At 43.9% G+C, this 21,332-nt stretch overlaps 1 protein-coding gene across 7 annotated transcripts in view; it reads left to right on the top strand.

Annotated features, from left to right (window-relative positions):
- Window positions 1-17,110, top strand: part of LOC137373124 (ral guanine nucleotide dissociation stimulator-like 1) — a 207,154-nt gene extending 190,044 nt beyond the window's left edge. For 6 of the 7 annotated variants that reach the window (XR_010975593.1, XR_010975594.1, XR_010975592.1 and 3 more), the window contains exons 3-6: window positions 5,134-5,215; window positions 6,349-6,947; window positions 8,306-8,384; window positions 9,786-17,110. Coding sequence is in view for 1 of the 7 variants with exons in the window: in XM_068037984.1 (XP_067894085.1) it covers window positions 5,207-5,215; window positions 6,624-6,947; window positions 8,306-8,384; window positions 9,786-9,967 (594 nt within the window). In the remaining 6 variants the exon portion in view is untranslated. The remainder of the gene's footprint in view (window positions 1-5,133; window positions 5,216-6,348; window positions 6,948-8,305; window positions 8,385-9,785) is intronic. The other variant, XM_068037984.1, reaches the window with a different exon arrangement.
- The last annotated feature ends 4,222 nt before the right edge of the window (window positions 17,111-21,332 follow it).

Genomic DNA, 21,332 nt, shown 5'->3' with positions numbered 1-21,332 from the left:
TGTACTCAGGTACATAACACTTCACAATCCAGTCTGTGTACTCAGGAACATCACACTTCACAATCCAGTATGAATACAACATGCAGTGTTTCACTCACAAGTCTTATCCTAATTCTACTTTATCTACATCTACATTCCATTCATACTGCCACTGAATCAGAGGACATCATAGATACATAAAAGTGATATCAGAATAACCACATGGAGCCAGCAAAGGCTCTTTATTCCTCTCTATCCCTTCAAATCATCCTGTTACAATGGTTATATTGCCCTCTGAAGCTCCATGATTATATTGCTGTTACAAATTCCTCTGATGATTTGAATAATATAAACACAAGTGAGCAGATTAACATTTCCAGAGTATCAGAGACATGGATGAGTGAATTGCAGTACAAGTAGAGGCCACCCCAATGTCTGAGTGCTCCAGTGGAAGCTCAGACTGAGGTATTGTAATCTGAGCTTGCTGCCACACAGGCTCTGACTGCTGCCATCATGGCTGTGGATGCCAGTGCTCAAAGGGGCTTGCAGGCTCACTCAGCAGCCCAGCACCAAGTCCAGCTTGATGGAGTACTGCTTCAACAGATACCTAACTCGGAGAATTGGGGATTGAGGGAATTCAGTGCAATGACTGAAGAGATTCTATTCTGATCTTTGACAAAACACGGAGCAGTCTGAGTGATGGAGCGGGAGACAGCGAGACCAGCTCTAAGTGTTTCTAGATAATAGTCTAGAAAGTAAAACATGGCAGGGAACCTCAGCCCTGTGGAATACACATCCTGTGTCATGTGGGAAATCCTGGACACTTCTCATGACCTGGATGACCACATGTACAGGAAGTGTCACCGGTTACAGCAGCTCGAGCTCTGGGTTTCGGAGTTTGAGCACTGACTGGAGTCACTATGCATCCACGAGGATGAGAGCTTTCTGGAGGTGGTCACCCTACAGTTTAAAAATGTGCTGGCAGAGGGGGAATGGGTGAGGGCCAGAAGAACAAGGAGGACCAGGCATGCAGGACAGTGATCCCACGAGTGCATCTCACTCTCCAACTGGTATTCAGTTCTGAATACTGGTCAGAGTGATGGTTCCACTGGGGAGTGCAGGCAGAGCCAAGTCCACAGCACCATGGGTGACTCAGCTGTACAGGGAGGGAGGAAGAAGAGTGGAAGAGCAATAGTGGGAGGGGATTCGATAGTGAGGAGAATAGACAGGCACTTCTGTGACTGCAGAGGTGGCTCCATGATGGTATGTTGCCTCCCTGGTGCCAGGGACAAGGATATCACTGAGCGACTGCAGGACATTCTGATGGGGGAGAGTGAACAGCCAGAGGTCGTGGTCCATATTGGCACCAATGACAGAGGCAGAAGGAGGGATGAGGTTCTGAAGCAGAATTTAGGCAGCTTGGAGGGAGATTGAAAAGCAGAACCTCAAAAGTATTAATCTCCAGATTACTCCCAGTGCCACGTATTAGTGATTACAGAAATAGGAAGATAGAACTGATGAATACATAGAGCTGGAGAGATTATGCAGGAGGGAGGGCTTTAGATTCCTGAGGCTTTGGGACTGCTTCTGGAGGAGGTGGGACCTGTACAAGACGGACTGTTTGCAAATCAACAGGGCCGGGACCAATATCCTCGCAGTGAGTTTTACTCGTGCTGTTGGGGAGAGTTTAAACTAGCTGAGCACAGGGATGGGAACCTGAGAGTAGATTCAGAAGAGAGAGAAGAAAAGTTCGAAATGGAAGGCAGTAAATTAGTCAGCGTCTTTGGAAGGCAGAGAAAACGAAGGTTAGAAAATAAACAAGGGAGTTTGACAGAGCTAAATAATATATCCTTCAATACAAGTTGAGGAAATAAGGCAGATGAGCTGACAGCACAGATTGACACATGGCAGCATGATATTATAGCGATTACTGAGACATGGCTGAAAGAAGGGCAGGAATGGCAGCTCAACATTTCTAGTTACAGGGTTTTCAGACGAGACAGAGATGGGGATATCTCAGGAGGGGGTGAGTTGCAATATTGATTAAAGAAACAATTATAGCTGTGAGGAGAGAAGATATGGTAGAAGGATAAACAAATGTTGCCATATGGGTTGAACTGAAGAACAAAACAGGGGCAATCACACTACTGGGAGTGTGCTATAGACCCTGAAACTGTTAGAAGGAGAGAGAAGAGCAAATATGTGGACAAATTTCAGAACTGCAAAAACAATGAAACAGTGGGGGATTTCAACTGCCCCAATATTAACTGGGGTAGAGTTTATGTGAAAGACTCAGTGGTCACAGAATTCTTCAAATGCATTGAGGAGAACATTGTTATCCAGTATGTATCAAGTCCAAAAAGAGGGATTGTGAGACTGGACAAAATTTTAGGGAATGAAGCTGGGCAGGTGGAAGGGGGATCGGACGGGGCGCACTTTGATGGAAGTGATCATAATTCAGTTTGATTTAGAATAGTTATGGAAAAGGACAAAGACAGACCAGGAATAAAAGTTCTCAACTGGGGAAAGCTAATTTTACTAAGCTGAAATGTGATTTAGCTAAATGGGGTTGGAAACAGTTACTTGAAAGTAAATCAGTGCTGGATCAGTGGGAGGCATTCAAGGAAGAGATAGTGAGGGTTCAGAGCAAGTTTAGTTTAGAGAGAGATACAGCACTGAAACAGGCCCTTCGGCCCACCAAGTCTGTGCCGACCATCAACCACCCATTTATACTAATCCTACACTAATCCCATATTCCTACCACATCCCCACCTGTCCCTATATATTTCCCTACCACCTACCTATACTAGGGGCAATTTATAATGGCCAATTAACCTATCAACCTGCAAGTCTTTGGCATGTGGGAGGAAACCGGAGCACCCGGAGGAAACCCACGCTGACACAGGGAGAACTTGCAAACTCCGCACAGGCAGTACCCAGAATCGAACCCAGGTCCCTGGAGCTGTGAGGCTGCGGTGCTAACCACTGCGCCACTGTGCCGCCCTTAAAGAAATATGTTCCCTTAAAGAAAAAGGGTGGGACTAACAAATCCAGAGTCTTGTGGATGTCAAGGGGCTGAAAGGAGAGGATAAAGTAAAACAGGAAGATTAATGACAGATACCAAGGCAGAAAATCGAGAGGAGTATAAAAAGTGTAGGGGTGAAATTAAAAAGGAAATTAGGAAAGCAAAGAGAGGGCATGAAAAAAATTGGCAAGTCAAATAAAATCAAGAAAACTAAAGGTTGTTTTATAAATACAGAAAGGCAGGATTATAATGAAAGAAAGAGTAGAGCCTATTTGGGTCCACCAGGGTAACCTGTGGATGAAGGAGGAGGATTCGCATTTGTTTTCACTAAAGAGAGGGATGATACAGAAATTGCAATCAGGGAGGAGGAGTGTGCAATGTTAGATAAAACTAATATAATGAGATGAGATATTAAGGGATTTAACATGTTTGAAAGTGGTTAAATCACCAGGCCCAGATGAAATGCATCCTTGGCTGTTAAATGAAGCAAGAGAAGAAACAGCAGAGGCTCTGACCATCATTTTCCAATATTCTCTGTCTACAGGTGTGGTGCCAGAGGACTGGAGGACAGTTCACATTGTACCATTGTTTAAAACGGGAGAAAGGAATAGACCGAGTAATTACAGGCCAGTCAGCCTACCTCCAGTGGTGGGAAAAATATTGGAAAAAGCTCTGAGGGACAGGATAAACCTTCATTGAGTCATACATGGATTAGTCAAAGATATTCAGCATGGATTTGTTAAGGGAAGGTTGTGTCTGACTAACGTGATTGAATTTTTTGAAGAGGAAACAAGGAGGGTCGATGAGGGTCGTGCATTTGATGTAGTCTATATGGATTATACCTAGGTTTATGATAAAGTCCCAGATGACAGACTGGTCATGAAAGAAAAAGCCCAGGGGACCAAGGCAAAGTGACAAGATGGATTCAAAATTGGCTCAGAGGCAGGAAACAAAGGATAATGGTTGATGGGTGTTTTTGTGACTGGAAGACTGTTTCCAAATGGGTTCTGCAGGGTTCAGTACCAGGTCCCTTGCTTTTTGCAGGATATATCAATGATTTGGACTTCAATGTAAAGGCCTGTGACCCGACCGGGACCCGACGGGACCCGACGACATGTGTTGGGTTCAGGTCGGGTTGGGCCCCTCTTCCAGGTCCGGCTTTCGGGCTCAGGTCGGGCCGGGTTCGGGTTTGGGTCCGGGTCCGGGTCAGGCCGGACACAGATGGTTATTGCTCTGCTGGTCAGTATTAAAATTAAATAAAACTTACCTGAGCTGGGAGTCCGGGACGTCAAGCAGCGAAACTGAGTGTGTGCAGTTAGTGAGTGACGTCTCTATGATGCCATCACACACATGCTGCAGCTTCCTGGACGTTCCGAGTCGGAAGGTAAGTAAAGGGATAGTCGAGTCGGGCTCGGGTCGGGCTTGGGGCAAAATCGGAGGGACTCGGGCCGGGTCGGGCTCGGGTCCACTGTGGTTCCGTCTGGTTTGGGTTGGGTTCTTTTTCCCTAACCTGAGCAGGTCTTTACTTCAATCAGGCACAGAAATCAAATACCTGTACATTGAAACTTTACTGCCTTAATGCAGACAGTTCTATACAAAAGCATTGCCAGATTCAAAAATGCTGTTAACAGAAAAATATACCTTATCTTCATGTGACCGGCTGACAAAATTTATGGCCTGACACTCCTGTGATGCATCTTGGACAATTTTATGATGTTGATAAAAGCGAGATAAATAAAGTTATTATTAGGGTTACTACCTCTGACAGAACCTTTTTCAAATGTAATTCTTTGTGATCAAAATATAAATGGGATCTAATGAAAGATCACAGACATGAAACACTAACTCAGTTTCTCTCTCCAGAGATGCTGCCAGACTTCCTGAGTATTTTCAGCATTTTCTGTTTTTATTTCAATAAGTTGCATTACAGGCCCAGGATGGAATCGAGCAGGTGATTCTAATAAATTGCAAAAACTATTCATTATATCGGGCCATTGTTGAGTGACCAACTACCAAGTGCTACCTGAATCAGCAGTAAACTCTTTCTGTACAGCGTAGCAACTTTAGTATTCTTTCAGTGTTTTTGCTGATGAATCCCTTTCCCTCATGTCGGCTATTTCACGGGACAGATGTTGCAGACAGCACTCCAAGCAAGAGCAGTGACCAGCCGAAATCCCCTCGGATCGGGAGCTCGGGGAGAACATGGACTCGGTCAGTGATTTGATTTATGTGAAATACAAGCTTGGCTTGTTTTGTGTAATATTTTATATCCTTTAAATATGTTCGAAGGAAGCTTTGCGTGTTAAAACATATTGTCACACTAATAACCAAAATCTTTAATTTTAATTCTTTAAAGGTTATTAATGACTTCATGGTTGACCATAAAGTTAGCACCTGGGCTGTGACTGTAGCAGCTTAAAGTGCATAGTCCATCAAAAACGGTATTTTGGGATCAAATCTAGTAAACTGCTGTCCAAATCGCAACAACGTAATACACCTCCCTGCATGCACACCAGATTCCCTCTTGAATGCAGGCTTTGTTTTTTCTATAGTTGACCTTTAGTTGCTATTCAGCATCTTCTCTACAGAAGGGTGGTGTTTCCTGGAAGTTTATCAGTAAGCTGGTATCATTGATTTTAGTAGAAAGTGTCTCTCACCTGTTCCCTGGAAATTTCAGCAATTCAGTCTTTTAGCAGTTCAGTTAACCATTATTATATCTGTTCTGCATCTTTAGGGTCCTATTTCTGCTTTAAAATACCCTCCCTATTTATGGATTCTCCTCTTTTGGTCCTTATACACCCCCTCTTCAGTGCCTTTATTGCTTCTTCATTACCAATATTCTGCACTCACCTGGTAAGAGCTGCATTAGAATGAACTGAGTGATTTGACTCCTAATTTCCTTACTTCTAACTCTCTCTATTTCTAGTTCTTGCTGTCTCTTTCTGTCTCTCGAGCTCTTGCCTGTATGTGCGCTGGCTGGCTTTCTCATTCAGGCAAGCTCACCAATACTTTTTTGCACTCATACTCTTTCTTGACTTGTTCAAGCCTAGCAGCACCACAGGATATGTTTTAACTTCATCCTATATAGGTGGATGCTGCAAAGTTACAATGAGTAACTGGGTGAGGCAGGCAAGTAAATATCTGCATAGATATAGGAGTGTTCAAATACTGAGTGTTCAACTGAAAAGCAAAGGGATTATTTGATAACTTAGAGTTAAAACACTAGCAGAAGTATTCAAATGTAATGGCCGTGATGAATTTGTGCATGCCATGTGCTAACAATCTAACTGGGTAATTTACAAACGTGCTAAATGATGAACTGTCAATGTTGGCTTATCAACCAGTGGATGTGAGATGGCGGCATCATTCTTCGGAGCAGACTTTGGCTGAGCGAGGGAGGAAAACCAATGGAAAGATTTCACAGTTTAACTATCATGGAATCATGCATTACTTCCCCTTCTCAAGACCAAGCTGTTGTATCCACAATGCCTTGATTTTTTTTGCGGGGTGGGGTGTGGTAAGTGCCAGGGAGTTTCATGGCACAATAGATGTAACTGGGAAGAGGGAACTTTCTGAGATATAATCATTGACACACTTTATCAAAAACAAATTTCTGCAGTCATCTGAAGTATCGTCTCATTCACCCATTCGCCCTGTGGACACTGTCTCCACGAGAGTATCATCCTCGCTTAGTAGTGTGTCGTCATCAGCATCATCATCGTCCCACACTCCCAAGGTTCCCAGGCGTTCCATCTTCGCAGCCGTCTGCAGTTGGATTCAGAAGTGTTCTGTAAGAACAACTTCCGGCAATTGGGCTCGCAAGTGTTCGGCCTCAGTGACTGCCTGCATTTCAAAAGTGGCATTTCCTGGGTGCAGGCAGAAGAATGGCCACGATAACATCGGAATCAGGCAAGAGGATGACGATCTGTACCAAAGCACTTTGGTAAGTACATGGATTGTTTCTATTAGTCATGTTCATGCTGCTTAATGGCTGTTGCTTCTGTCAATATATTCACAGACATTAAAAAAAGTTCCTCTTGTATTTAAGAAAAAAATTACCTCAGACCATTTGTTGCCATCTCGTCATATTGAAGATGGCGGTGTGGCTGCTATTAGTGCTAATTCGCAATGTCTAATTTCCACATTGTTGATATCTTTTCTGTCTCTTGAGTATTTTGGCCATCATTTCAACTTTCTTTTGGAATGCTGTCGCACTGTTTGAGTTTTGCTGACATTACTCATTAAATGTACAGGCCACACCAAGGTGTGGCACACTCATACCCTTATTCAGGGAATGAGCTGAAATCTATTAATTTCTGATTTCTCCCCATCCTTGTACTTGATTGCAACAATGTCCCAAGCAGGTACAGATTGAACGCTGGGTTCTACAATGAGTGTGTAGCTAACCACAGGCACCTCTGGCACCTCCTGTTATTTAATTGAGTAATAATAGCAGAGTCCTTGAACAGTTTTTCTTCCTTGGCCTTGGCTCACGTGAAGTTTCAAAGATGGGAAGAGAGCAAATGAAAAATAGGAGTGGTGAAAGGTACAGTCCAAAATAGAATTGTCACCATGTGACTGATTCAAAAATGACTATTCGAATCTAAACATTATTGGTCACATGGGTAACACGCTGGCCATATAACTTAATGATCCACTCGTATATTTTATGTTGGGAAAGATTATTTCAAGCCTCTTTGATTGAAAACATGGAATCAGTCCATTGCAAGATATGAAATGGGAATTTTTAATACAGCAGAGTGGGTGTATAAAGGCAACGAATGGTCAGAATTTTCATCTTATTACTGATCTAATCAGCCTTTACAACCTGTATCAAATCTTCACATCACCTTCTCTGCTGAAAGGAGAACAACCACAGCTTTGAGTTAGAATTTCAGGTGAGAAAGGAGGAATGAGAGGAGAGGGAGAGAGAGAGTACTTTCCAGAGGGAAAAGTTTGAGAAGGAATTACAAGCACAAAAAGACAGTGAAATCAGACAGATAGAATTGGTGAGGGAAAAATTGTCTTTACGTAGTGGAGAAGCCACTTGTAATTCAAATGATCCTAGTCCAGAGACAAGCTGTGATTTCTTACACTATTCCTGGTTAGTATCCAAATTTGAAGATGATGATATTGAAGCCTCGTCTCACATACTTTGAGAAGAGGTTGCTGAGACAGAACACTTGCGAACCTTGCCTTTTGGAAAGGTTTTGCACTTTTTATAAAATATATTCATGAAATGTAATTAATTTTCTATTTCTTCATGTTACTGACTAAGATAGGACACCTGTTATTTTGCAGAGAGCCTCATCCAAGCAGACCCTGGAAACAGAACCTCCAGAGAATTCTCAGTTCACACAGACCATTTCACAAGATCAAGGTGAGGGGTGAAAATTGTCTCAATTTGATAAATCTATCCCAAAAGATACATAAACCTCTGCCAGCAGATTTATATTTTCTTCTGATTTCACAAAAAGCTGGGAAAATCCAGATTCTTATAATTGAACTAACCCAACTGCACTCAGCAGGATCCAACTTGGAGTCATTTAGCTTCACATTACTCAGTAACAAGCTATTTGTCAGCACCTAATGAAAGCATAAAGCCTCCTCCAGTTTAGTAACTCATGTCGGCTAATCCCTCGAAAAGCTATATTGTGTCATGGGTAAAAATCTGGAGTTGATTGTGGATTTAACTAAAAATAATTCAGAATTTATCAGCATTATTCTGGTTTCTTCATTGTAATTCAAATTGATTATTCAACAATGCATTAAACATTTTATTTTACTGAAATCAAGAACCATCTTTTTTCAGTTGGCTGCAGAGCACCTTGACGATGAAGCAGGAAGATTCAATGGGGTCCTCAGCACCGAATGTGCTAATCAGTAACACCCTCCCCACCACCTTTTCTGGTGAAAAGTGGATACCAGAAAAAAGTTGAAGACAGGATCAGCCTTCATGGCTGTGATTCTCTCATGATTAAAAATCCTGTCAACTCCCACTGTCCAGATTCCACCAAGCAGAAGGCCTCATTAGGTGAGGATTCCCAGTGCCTGTGGAATGATATTCCAGTCAGAGTTTTAAAAAATTCTCTGGATACAAGCATCACTGGTAAAGCTGTCATTTATTGTTCATCCCTCATTGCCCTGACAAGGTGGTGGGACAGGCCCTATCATTGAGCCGCTGCTGTTTTTTTGATGATGGTGTTTCCCCATTTTTATTAGGTAGGGAATTCCAAGATTCAGACCCAACAATGAAGGAAGAATGACGTTTGTCAATGTTTTGCAGTGGTAACTCAATAGCTGTTTAACTGTTGGACCAGAGTAAAAACCCAATTGTTCATTCATGTTCTTTAAGAAAGGAAACCTGATATCCTTACCTGGCCTGGCCCATGCATGGTCGACCCTTAACTGCCCTCTGAAGAGGCTTAGCAAGCCACCTAATTCTATCAAACTGTGACGAAAAAGGCAGCCAGTACTGATCTTCTCGGGGGGTAACTAAGGACAGGGAATAAATTCTGGTTGTGCCAGCAATACTCATATCCTGAGAATGGATTTTAAAATGTTTTTCTTTTCAGTTATTGGGCCTATGCAATAATGGTGGAAACCTACAAACTTTTCTCTTGTGAGTTTGTGATACATTCTGAATCCTTGCAACAAATTCTAATCCTATTACTCTCAGCCATTCATAATTCTACATCTAGATTATAGTTGTATGCTTAATCCAATCAACACTATAAAAATGTATGTGTAAATACCAATGTACATTTCTCCTGCTTTTCAGAGTTGGTGATATCAGAGAAGGACAATGTGTTCCGTGCTTGGTACCCTGCAAACCTTGACCTTCTCCTGAGAATTCCAAACACAGACGAACTGGCTTGGCTGCAAACGCAATCGTGCTCGACACTACCCAGAGCACCCAAAGAGGGAACCTTGACGCACACACTAAGCAGGATTACACTGTGAGGAGACAAACGTTTTATGCAGGTGTGATCTACCAATCAGTCGTGGGATAGCCCTTGAGATCTTTAGCAGACCTTTCCTGCCTTCTCTTATTTTTCCAGTTCTTCAATCTCTTCTGCAGGCACAGAATCAGACTTATCTTCAACAAAGGACAACTGCAAGAAATTAGGAAAAAGTTTATGATTGCCATTATGTTGCAATTATTTTGAATTCATGTTCAGCTTTATATTTTACTGTTATTTTGTATACATTGTTATGACTAAGCGAGAAAGGTGTCGAGGGCTCCTTTTCAACCTTCACCTGGACTACTGCAGCAGGATTTAATTTGAAACACACTGTGTTTTGAGCTCCCTCTTGGTGAATCCTTGTTCACCGCTTTCCAATTATAAGACAAAGAAATGAGCACAAACAGGCATTCTTAGGTTTAAAGAGAAGTGAAATTTATTAAAACTTAAATTTGAACTCTAATCCAGTTAACGCCTACGGATACACGCCGCGCCCCACGCGAGCACGCATACCTGATATGCACATGCAAATAGAGACAGAAAAGAGCAGAAGAAAGATAAAGTGAAGAGGTCTGAGGCAATCTCTGAACAGTTTCTTGTTACTGTGCTTCGAACTCACTGTCGAGTCCTTTTGTAGGCAGTTCTTGCTGGAGGTAATTCTTGCTTTTCGTTGGGGCCCAGTATTCTTCTTAAACCTTGTTCCCTGTAGGAGACATTTCTCTCTTTTAGGGTTCCATTGTCTACAATGGATTCCAAAGCTGGGGAGAATGAGATGAGAGGAGACAAGATAGAGATGTTCCCAATCCAGGAGCCAGCAGCTTTCTGTCTTCAGATTCTCTGTGGCGAGTTCAAAACCTGCAACAGCCAGTTCGTCATATGACTAAAGTGGTCTGATCATGTCTTCTATGTACTGGGAGGAGGGACTGGTTCCTTTATTCCAACATTGTCTGCTAGTGTGCAAAAATGTCTTTCCGGCTAGGGGCCTGGCAATTCCTTGTAATAGACCCTCTTTTCTTCCCAGCAACAATTTGAAGTTTAATGTCCATGTGGCAAAATTTATGTGCCTCATTCTTGGCTGGTGGGGGCCTGCACAACACCTTCAGACCCTGGGGAATGAAATGCGATTTGAAAAAAAGACATTTCATTAAAAGGTGTGAGAGAAAGAAAACCATGTATTTCGCTCATTCATTTTCATGCATTCATAAATCTTAAAGCTTAATAAAATTGTCTTTTCTGGGTGCTGCTTTAATTTCCCCTTTTTGGCATCCCAGCAACCAGGTGGTTCTTTGGGGAAGCTTTTCTTCAGTTTGCCCAATGCCCAATTACTTCAGGGGATGTTTGGTTCCCTTTTTCTCTGACTGTAAGGGAAAATTCTTTGTTAATCTGCCCTTTGTTCTCTGAGACACTCATACCTGTAGGTAGTTGTGCAGACTTGACCGTATTCTCCTGTGGCACTTTGGCTAGGTGAGGCATCACCCTCATGGTTTCTGTGCCTCCCCTAGAGGTCTCTCTTTATCGCTGCAGGTTCCTGTAAATGATGTTATCAATTCTGGTGGGCTGCTTCTAGAGTCTGCATTTACGTAGGAGGATGTGGGGTCCAACTTTTCACACTTTTCGGGGTTGGCTGACCAGACAGTAGGGATTTTCTTCAGGACTTTCTCTCGGGCTTCCTTTAACCTGCCCTCTTGGACACTTTTTCCCCTACTTTTTCTGAACTTTTGCCAGCCTTGCACCTGCCTGTCCCTTTTTGTTCTTGGTCGAGGTCCCTTACAGTGCACCAGCCTTCAGATGGAGGGTCTGCCTAACACCAGTACAGGACATAGGGATGCATGTTTCATCGTAGGTCGGGGTTTCCCCTCAATCTGCCATATGTAGCAACTCCTCCAGTACTCCGCCATATCTTAGTGCAGTTTTGGCCAGTCAAACTGCTGTCTTATGCGGGCTTTGGTCTTTCGTATACTGACATGTACAGCCACTGTGGCCTTGTAGGCCCTTCTTAATATTTCCAACCGGTACCTCTGCGGAACCACTAATTGGTGAACTAATGCCCTCTCCTTGCTCTCAGGTCTGTGAGGAGAACTCCATTTCCTCATCAGTACCTCATTCTTTAAATAGTTGCAATTAGGGACTCACTCTGCTTCTCTTTCAGACTAGACAGCCCATGCTAACTCTCGCAATACTGGGTCGGCTTGCTGAGCCACAGCTAGGGATAATCCATTTAATTCATTCCCTGGGTCTTCTAACTTTCCAAAGAATGTCTCGGACAGGCAGACCTCATGGTCATCTGCCTGCAGTGCAAATGCAGTAATTTCTGGGGGAGCTGGTTTGATCATGGCCCGATCCACTACACATTCAGGGAAACTGCAGGAGACCATCTCCTGCCACTGCCCTGTTTTTCTGACCTCCTGTGGTCTTTCTTTCACTACTTGGTGGGGGGGTTGGGGCTACCACCTTCACCCTCGCCAGATCATTACCACGGAACAGGTCAATCTTGTCCACAGACAAACTAGGGACAATCCCTACGGTCACTGATCTCGAAACAACGTTGCACTCCAGGTGCACCCGGTAATCAGGTACATGTATACACTGCCCTCCAACACCATTCACCACCATTTTGGTATTCACTGCACTCCCTGGGGGAAAGGTCAGGCCTTTTCCCAGTAAAAGGGATCTAGTGAGTCCTGTGTCCCTGAGAATTACTCTGGGCTTGCTGGCCTCACTCGAGGGGTATGGGGTTAATTTCCCTTCAAACACAAAACCCTGATAGCCTTCAGGAATCCTATCAGCTTTTCCAGCACTGGCTGTAGTAAGCTTCCTGGGTTGCATTCTTGCTGCAGTTAAAGCCACAGCTTGTTCTGTGTTTTGCACCAGGTCCCCGTCTTTACTGAGCAGGTGTGCCCTGATTAACCCTATCGATTTTCCCTTTAGTTTCCAGCAGTCAGCTTTTAAATGCCCTGCTTTATTACAATGGAAGCACACAGGTCTTCGGGTCTCACTCTTGCTCACTGCACCTTCCTTTTTGTCTGGAGGGCCCCCTGTGTGTCCTGCTTTCCTTTCTCTCCCAGGATTGCCTGGGTGGAGATCACCTTCCCACCCTTTGTCCTTTTCGGATTTGTGGGAGTGATTAGGAAAGGTTTTCCCCTGGGAAACCGACCGATAAATTAAAGCAAACTCATCAGCCAGAATGGCCTCTTGCCAGCCTCTCTGGACGCACTGCTCCACTATATGGGTCTTTATTGAGAGTGGGAGAGAGATTTTTAATTCCTCCAACAGAACTACTTCCCTGAGATTCACATAGCTTTGCGGTATTTTAAGAGCCCTCAGCCACTGGTCAAAAGCCAGCTGCTTACTTCTTTTAAACTCCAGGTAGGTTTGATTAGCTTGCTTCCTGAGGGTTCATATGCCCCAAGGATAGCCTTTTTGGTCAGTTCATAATTTGCTGAACTCTTATCTAGCAACAAGGAATGAACCTCATGGGCTTTTCCAGTTTGCTTGCTTTGAAGTAAAAGAGACCAGGTCTCAGCTGGCCGTTTCAGCTGCCTTGCCAGTTTCTCAAAAGACACAAAAAAGGCCTCCACATCTTCATCATTGAATTTTGGCATCAGTAAGTTTTAGCAATTTTTTGCCCAGTCTGAATTATGCTCCTCCATATTGGCCATGCTTGCACTGAGGTTACTCTGTCACCCCTGAGTTAACTCAAGCCGCTTCAGCTCTCTTTCTTCGGATTCTTTCTGGAATATTCTTTCTCTCTCTCGCTCCTCTCTCTCTTGTTCCTTCTCCTGTCTTTCTCTCTCTTTTGCCTTTCATTCACTTCTCATTCCTTTCTGGAAGGCTCTCTCTTTCTTTTCCCATTCTTTTTTGGAAGGCTCTCTCTTTCTCTTCACATTCCTTTGGAAGGCTCTCTCTTTCTCCCACTCTCTTTCCTCAAAGCCAAGTTTCCGCTGTTCCAATTGTACCTTTGCGAACAATACCCTGTCGAATTCTGCTTCTGACCCTGTTTCTGCTTCTTCAGATTCAAGGAGACAATAGTTGGCCACTAGCCTTCGGAGTTCAGACTTCCTAGTACTGTGATCCCACACTGCTCAGCCGTGTTCCTCAACACCTCCATAGACAGTGCTTTTAAGTTATCCCAAGTTACTTCACCCTGGCTTGGAGAGCTGCTAGCTTCAGTTGCAGACATGTTAGTATTCAATCACACACGACCAGGAGAAAACCTGTATTGAAAACTTGCTCTTTTTGATTGTGAACAATTAGGTTTCCCATTTCCAATTTCTCTTGTTTGTCTATGGGTAAAGTTACGGACACAGGCACCCAAATTTCTATTATGACCAGGTGAGAAAGGTGTCTGGGGATCCGCTTCAGCCTTCACCTGGTCTTCCTGTAACAGGCTTTACTTTTAAACATGCCGTGTTTTGAGCTCCCCCTTTGGTGAATCCTTGTTCACCACTTTCCAAATATAAGGCAAAGAAATGAGCACAAACTGGCTTTTTTAGGTTTAAAGAAGAAAAGTCAAATTTATTAAAATTTAAATGGTAATTCGGTTAACGCCTACGGATACACATCATGCCCCACGCTCTGCAGAGTGTTTCCGATTGTGTGAGGTTCATTTAGCCTTGCTGGTCACAACCGAACCCACTGATTTACGGTCGAAGGTCTGGGCTTACCTTCATGAATCACACTGAAGGATGATGAATAATGCAATCGATGCAGGTTTCAGATTTCGAATAATGAAAGTATGTTCAATATGTACTGCGAATCTCAGTGTGGCAAAACCCATGCTAATGTTCCTATATGACTAACAACAAATCGATTACGTTCCCTAACTCACAGTCGGTTAACTCCCAACACTACACTAGCCCCCTTTTCTAAGGTTTGGTCGGGACATGCAGAGGTAACTCTCCACATGACTGTGAGTTGAGTATTCTGCAGGCTGCTCACCCTGCTGACTTTGAATGCCGGGTCGTGTCTTCTGCGATCAAAGTCCTTGGGGCTGTAACCATTCCTTAGGGCATGCAACTTCCTTTGGTCCTGGTTATAGAGGGAGCAGCGTGCTCTGATCTTCTGTCCTGTAGAGCTGTGTGGCTGCTGTCCATTTGACATCAACTGTTCAATCCTCTCCTTCCTCAGGCTGCTTCACTTCTACTGTTTCAGCGGTCTTGCTTTTTCCACCAAAATCGGAATGTTCCCTTTTTTCTGACTGATCTTGTCATGTCCCTGGTGAGAAAGCTTTGTTTGAATATGTGGTATTTTCATCTGGCTGGTTTCGGTGGGGGAGTGGGGAGGACGGACAATGGGAACTGTTGGTCTTCGTCATCTAGTTGAGTACTATACAAGGTGTGAACTGCTTCCGATGGGTTCTGTTGTCCGATTGACTTGATTATATATAAAACCAGTGGATTTCATTGTCTCCTTAGGCACCTTGGAGCCAGTGATGATGTGGGTGGCTGGTTGAGAGCAGAAGGCAATGTCTCTGTTGGGTGGAGTGGGTTTTGGTTTAGCATTTGAAAAGCTTGTCCTTTCTGATGTGAGACCAACAGCCTGTCCTCTGGTAATTGTGTTTTAAACACTGTTCTTTTCACAGCCATTTCCCCCCAACTGGGGTTTTCATCGTGGCAAATAAAGTCTTGGATTAAAAATGATAATCCTTTAGCTCGCATGCATACGCGATGGGCACATGCAAATAGAGACAGAAAGAGCAGAAGAAAAATCAAGTGGAGAACTTTGAGGCAATCTCTGAACAGTTTCTTGTTACTGTGCTTCGAGCTCACTGTCGAGTCCTTTTGTAGGTAGTTCTTTCTTGCAGGTAATTCTTGCTTTTCATTGGGGCTTAGTATTCTTCTTAAACATTGCTCACTGTTGGAGACATTTCTCTCTCTTGGGGTTCTTGTGTCTTCAATGGATTCCAAAGCTGGGAAGAATGAAATGAGAGCAGACAGGAGAGAGATGTTCTCAATCCAGGAGCCAGTAGCTTTCTGTCTTCAAATTCACTGTGGCGCGTTCAAAACCTGCAACAGCCAGTTAGTCAGGTGACTAAAATAAAAGCACAATACTGCAGATGCTATATTATAATTATTTATTATAGTCATCTGACTAAAGTAGTCTGACCATGTCTTCTGTGTGTCGGGAGCAGGGACTGGTTCCTTTGTGCCAACACTGTCTGCTAGTTCGCAAAAATGTATTTTCCAGGCTAGGGGCCTGGAAATTTCTTGTAATAGGCCCTCTTTTCCCAGCAACAATTTGAAGTTTAACGTGCATGTGGTGAAATTAATGTGCCTCATTCTTGGCTGGTGGGGGCCTGCATGACAATGTATATATATATTTGTAAATGTTAGCCTTTTTAGGGAAAGAAATCTTCAAAGGATGCAGAGGGGGGACCAGATCCCTGAGATATGAATACTTTTACACTTATTTTTGTCCCTCATTTATCCTTATTTGTGTTCAATTACTTGAAACTGCCATTATCTAGTGTGGGCTTGCCTACAGTGATCTGTTAAAAGAATAAGCAATACCCTTTGTGAGTGAAAGTGCAGGGGCCTTGATGTTCAAGATCCTAATCAGACACTAATTCATTGACCTCTTCATTTTAGTGCAATCACTTCACAGGTGTAGGATAGCATTGATTCTGTATGTTCACTCAATAGATTTATCCAAAACAAAATCCCTTCAAAGTAGCAAAAATGCCAAGAATGTCTTAACAGTATATGAGACCCTATCAAATTCAGTTTTGCACTATGTGTAAATTAACCAGCAGAGAAAGCAAGTGTTGAAGCACTTTAACATTTCTAGTGTCTTCCACACACACTGTTCCAGTGTCCTTTCCCAATCTGAATCTATGTGCTGTGATGAGGAGGGTCTTTATGGAGCTCATTACCCTGGTTTTGGGAGGCCAATGTATTTTCTTTCCTCCTCCTATCTATCACTTGGTGCCCTGTAAAGGATTTACTAATCAGACACAATTACAGAAAGCCACTCACTATAAAAAGGTTCAGAATCTGGGCTATGCCAACAACAATAGACACAGATATTAAAGGAAATCATCTGAGTTATTTGTGAAATTTTCTAAGTGTACATTTTTGTAAATATTTTCCATATTCCTTTTATATTATGTAATTTGTTTTAAAAAGTTACTAAAATAAATTTCAGTGCATAAATGTTTCGTGATTTTATTTTGAAATAGAAGCAAAGTTCTGGTATGATGTGTGTACTTCATATATAAATAATGTTACTTCACTGCCCATAATTACTGCCATCTGCATGTTTCGTGCATTGAGAGCTCACCTACTTGAATGAGACCATCTGACCTTTATTGATAGCTGTATCCTCGTAACCAAGGTCAGTGACTGGGTAACAGCAGTGTTACCATGTTTTTACAACAGCTGATCAAAACAGAGTAACAAAACCACATACACTTCAATAGTCTAGTCGCTGGTTTGCATTCCTCATATGCAAGGTCTTTGTTTTTCCTCCTGATTTGTCCCAGTTTTCCCCAGTACGAATTTTTTTATTATTTTATTATTGATCATCAGCTGGAAAATGACACTGGGCATATCCACAGACTATTTGTTCTGGTCAGTATGACTTCCAACATCAGCCCACACCTCCAACCCCCCACCGCCCTCCCCGCCCCCACCATCCTCCATTTCAGTGTAAGAGGCAAAAAGCTATTCACCTAAGTGGTGGTCTGAACAATTTGATTTACAACTTCTTGTGTGGCCACTTCCACATTCCCTATTTTATATTGTCTGCCCCCATCCCATGCTGAAATGTCTGGATTTTTTTGCTGTTGCCTATGGTATTTCCTCAGTTTTCCTTGTATCCCAGTCTTCTCTCCTTCCCAAATTCTATGTGTAATAAAAACAAGAAATGCTGGAACCACTCAGCAGGTCTGGCAGCATCTGTGGAAAGAGGAGAGTTAACGTTTCGGGTCAGTGACCCTTCTATGTGTATCTATTTATCTCTATCACCACTAGCTTGATCAGTTTCAAAGTTGGTGTTCCGAGGTTGCTGTGAGTTGAATGATTTGAATAAGCTTTAACCAAACTGGAGAGTGTTATAAACATGTGCTACGCCGAATGATTTTTTTAATCCATTGGTTGGAAACCTGAATTAAACTTGAAAAAGAAAGCAGCTAAAATGGCCACCACAATTTGCATTGAAATATCTCACATACCAGTGTATCAAGGCAGAGACGAATATCTGATTAATTTCCCACCAGAACAATGGCTTGCGAATTTTGAATGAGCTCTGCCTTACCTCCATTAACAAGACATTCAAAGCCATCTTGGAACATTAACACTGTTGGAGACTAACTTCAAAGGGTAAACACTGAAACAGTGGGGCCTTGAGAGATTGGAATCCAGACATGATCTAACTAAATTACAAAAGAGAGAAAACATTGGACAGCCATGACATGACAGTCTTTCCATCTGTGTAAAAATTGGCAGTTTCTTTTCACTACGGGAGACAAGCACCTGCTTTTGACCAGTGCAGATGCAAGTAGTGGGTCTGTCTGTCTGTCTCTCTCCAGGCAGCGCTGTAAATTCAAACCCTGCCTGGGGCTGCAAAACACCCAAGTTTATCATTGCTGCAGACAGAGACTTTGAACTCTGTGGGGTGCCCGCATTCAGCTGCGACTGCCAAAGCCCCGTGATATTTCACACAGGGGCCCATTAGCATCACTGCGATGAGCCGTCCCCTATTTAAAGCGCCCCTGCACCTGCTTCCTGACAGTTGTCCAACAAATACTTAGCTCTCTGTTGAAGACTGGGGCTGCTGTCAATCTGGCAGCAAAGCAGAAAGTGCTGGAGAAACCCAGCACGTCAGGCAGCATCTGTGGAGAGAGAAGCAGAGTTAACGTTTCAGGTCAGTGACCCTTCTTCAGAACTGGCAAATATTAGAAATGTGAAAGGTTATAAGCAAGAGGTGGGGCAAGATATAACAAAGGAGAAGGTGTAGATAGGACAATGTCACAGAATAGCTGACCAGAAGGTCGTGGAGCAAAGGCAAACTATATGTTAATGGTGTGTTGAAAGACAAAGCATTAGTACAGATAGGATGTTAACGGACTGAAAATTGAACAGCCACAAGTACCAACAAGAAAAAAAACGGTGGGTAAGCAAACTGAACTGAGATGAAATAAAACAAAATGAAATCAAAAAAAATATTTAAAAAAGAAAAAGAAAAAATAACTAAAAATAAAAGTAAAATGGGGGGCCTGTCACGCACCGAAATTATTGAACTCAATTTTCAGGCCGGCATGCTGTTGTGTGCCTAATCATTAAATGAGATGCTGTTCCTCGAGCTTGCGTTGATGTTCACTGGAACACTGCAGCATCCCAGGACAGAGATGTGAGCATGAGAGCAGGGGGGAGTGTTGAATTGGCAAGCAACAAGAAGCTCGGGGTCCTGCTTGCGGACGGAGCGGAGGTGTTCCGCAAAACGGTCACCCAGTCTGCTTTCGGTCTCTCTGATGTGGAGAAGACCACACTGTGAGCAGCGAATACTACATTGAAAGAAGTACAAGTAAATCGCTGCTTCACGTGAAAGGAGGGTTTGGGGCCTTGGATAGTGAGGAGAGAGGAGATGGGCAGGTATTGCACCTCCTGCGATTGCAAGGGAGGTGCCGTGGGAAGGGGATGAGGTGTTGGGGGTAATGGAGGAGTGGACCAGGGTGTCACGGAGGAAACAATACCGTTGGAATGCTGACAGGGGAAGATGCCTTTGGTAGTGGCATCATGCTGGAGGTGGCAGAAATGGCAGAGGATGATCCTTCGGATATGGAGGGTGATGGGGTGGAAAGTGAGAACAAGGGGAACCCTGTCGCGGTTCTGGGAGGGAGGGGAAGGTGTGAGGGTAGAGGTGCGGGAAATGGGGCGGACACGGTTGAGGGCCCTGTCAACCGCAGTGGGGGGGAATCCTTGGTTGAAGAAAAAGGAAGACATATCAGAAGCATCATCAGAGCATATGCGTCGGAGACAGAGAAACTGGGAGAATGGAATGGAGTCCTGACAGGAGGCGGGGAGTGAAGAAGTGTAGTCAAGGTAGCTGTGGATATTAGTGAACAGCCTATCCCCAGAAATAGAGATAGAGAAGTCAAGGAAGGGAAGGGAAACGTCGGAGATGGACCATGTAAAGGTGAGAGAAGGGTGGAAATTAGAAGCAAAGTTGATAAAGTTTCCCAGTTTGGGGCGGGGGCAGGAAACAGCACCGATACAGTCATCAATATACCAGAAAAAGAGGTGGGGGAGGGGACCTGAGTAGGACTGGAACAAGGAATGTTCGACATATCCCACAAAAAGACAGGCATAACTAGGACCCATGCGGTACCCATAGCAACACCTTTTATTTGAAGGAAGTGAGTGGAGTTGAAGGAGAAGTTGTTCAATGTGAGAACAAGTTCAGCCAGGCGGAGGAGGATGGGGACTGGTTGGGCCTGTGTTCAGGAAGAAGCGGAGACCCCTCAAACCGTCCTGGTGGGGGATGGAGGTGTAGAGAGATTGGACGTCCATAGTGAAGAGGAGCCGGTTGGGGCCAGGAAACTGGAAATTGTCAAAATGAGGTGGGGCATCAGAAGAGTCACGGATGTAGGTGGGAAGAGACTGGACCAGCGGAGAAAAGATAGTCAAGATAGGAAGAAATAAGTTCAGTGGGGCAGGAGCAGGCTGACACAATGGGTCTGCCGGTACAGTCCTGTTTGTGGATTTTGGGAAGGAGGTAGAAGCAGCCTGTCCGGGGTTGTGGTGCTTTGAGGTTAGATGCTGTAGAGGGAAGATCTCCAGAGGAGATGAGGTCAGTGACAGTCCTGTGGACAGTAGCTTGATGTTCGGTGGTGGGGTCATGGTCCAGAGGGAGGTATAAAGAAGTGTCTGAGAGTTAGCGCTGAGCCTCTGCAAGGCAGAGGTCGGTATGCCACACAACAGCAGCACCACCCTTGTCTGCATGTTTGATGACCATGTCAGGGTTAGACCTGAGAGAACGGAGTGCCTCAGGTTCAGAGGGGGACAGGTTAGAGTGAGTGAGAGGGGCAGAGAAATTGAGGTGACCAATGTCTCACTGACAGTTTTCAAAGAAAAGATCAAGAGCGGGTAAGAGGCCGCGGAGGGGTCCCGGTAGAGGGAGAATGCTGGAAGCAGATGAATGGGTCTACTGATCGGGGTAAGGATTCCTGGTCAAAGAAGTGAGCCCAGAGGCAGAGGCGACAGAAGACGAGTGCAATGTCATGCCCAGTGCGAATGTCATTGCAGTGGGGGCGTAAGGGGATAAAACTGAGTCCTTGCTGAGTACAGAACGTTCAGCATCAGAGAGAGGGAGGTCAGAGAGTATAGTGAATGCACGGCAAGGGGTCAGATCAGAAGGGGTGGGGT

The sequence above is a fragment of the Heterodontus francisci genome, chromosome 8, assembly GCF_036365525.1.
Source record: "Heterodontus francisci isolate sHetFra1 chromosome 8, sHetFra1.hap1, whole genome shotgun sequence".
Lineage (NCBI taxonomy): Eukaryota > Metazoa > Chordata > Chondrichthyes > Heterodontiformes > Heterodontidae > Heterodontus > Heterodontus francisci.
Note: the sequence above shows the minus strand (reverse complement) of the source record. Positions and strands in the feature narration are given on the sequence as shown.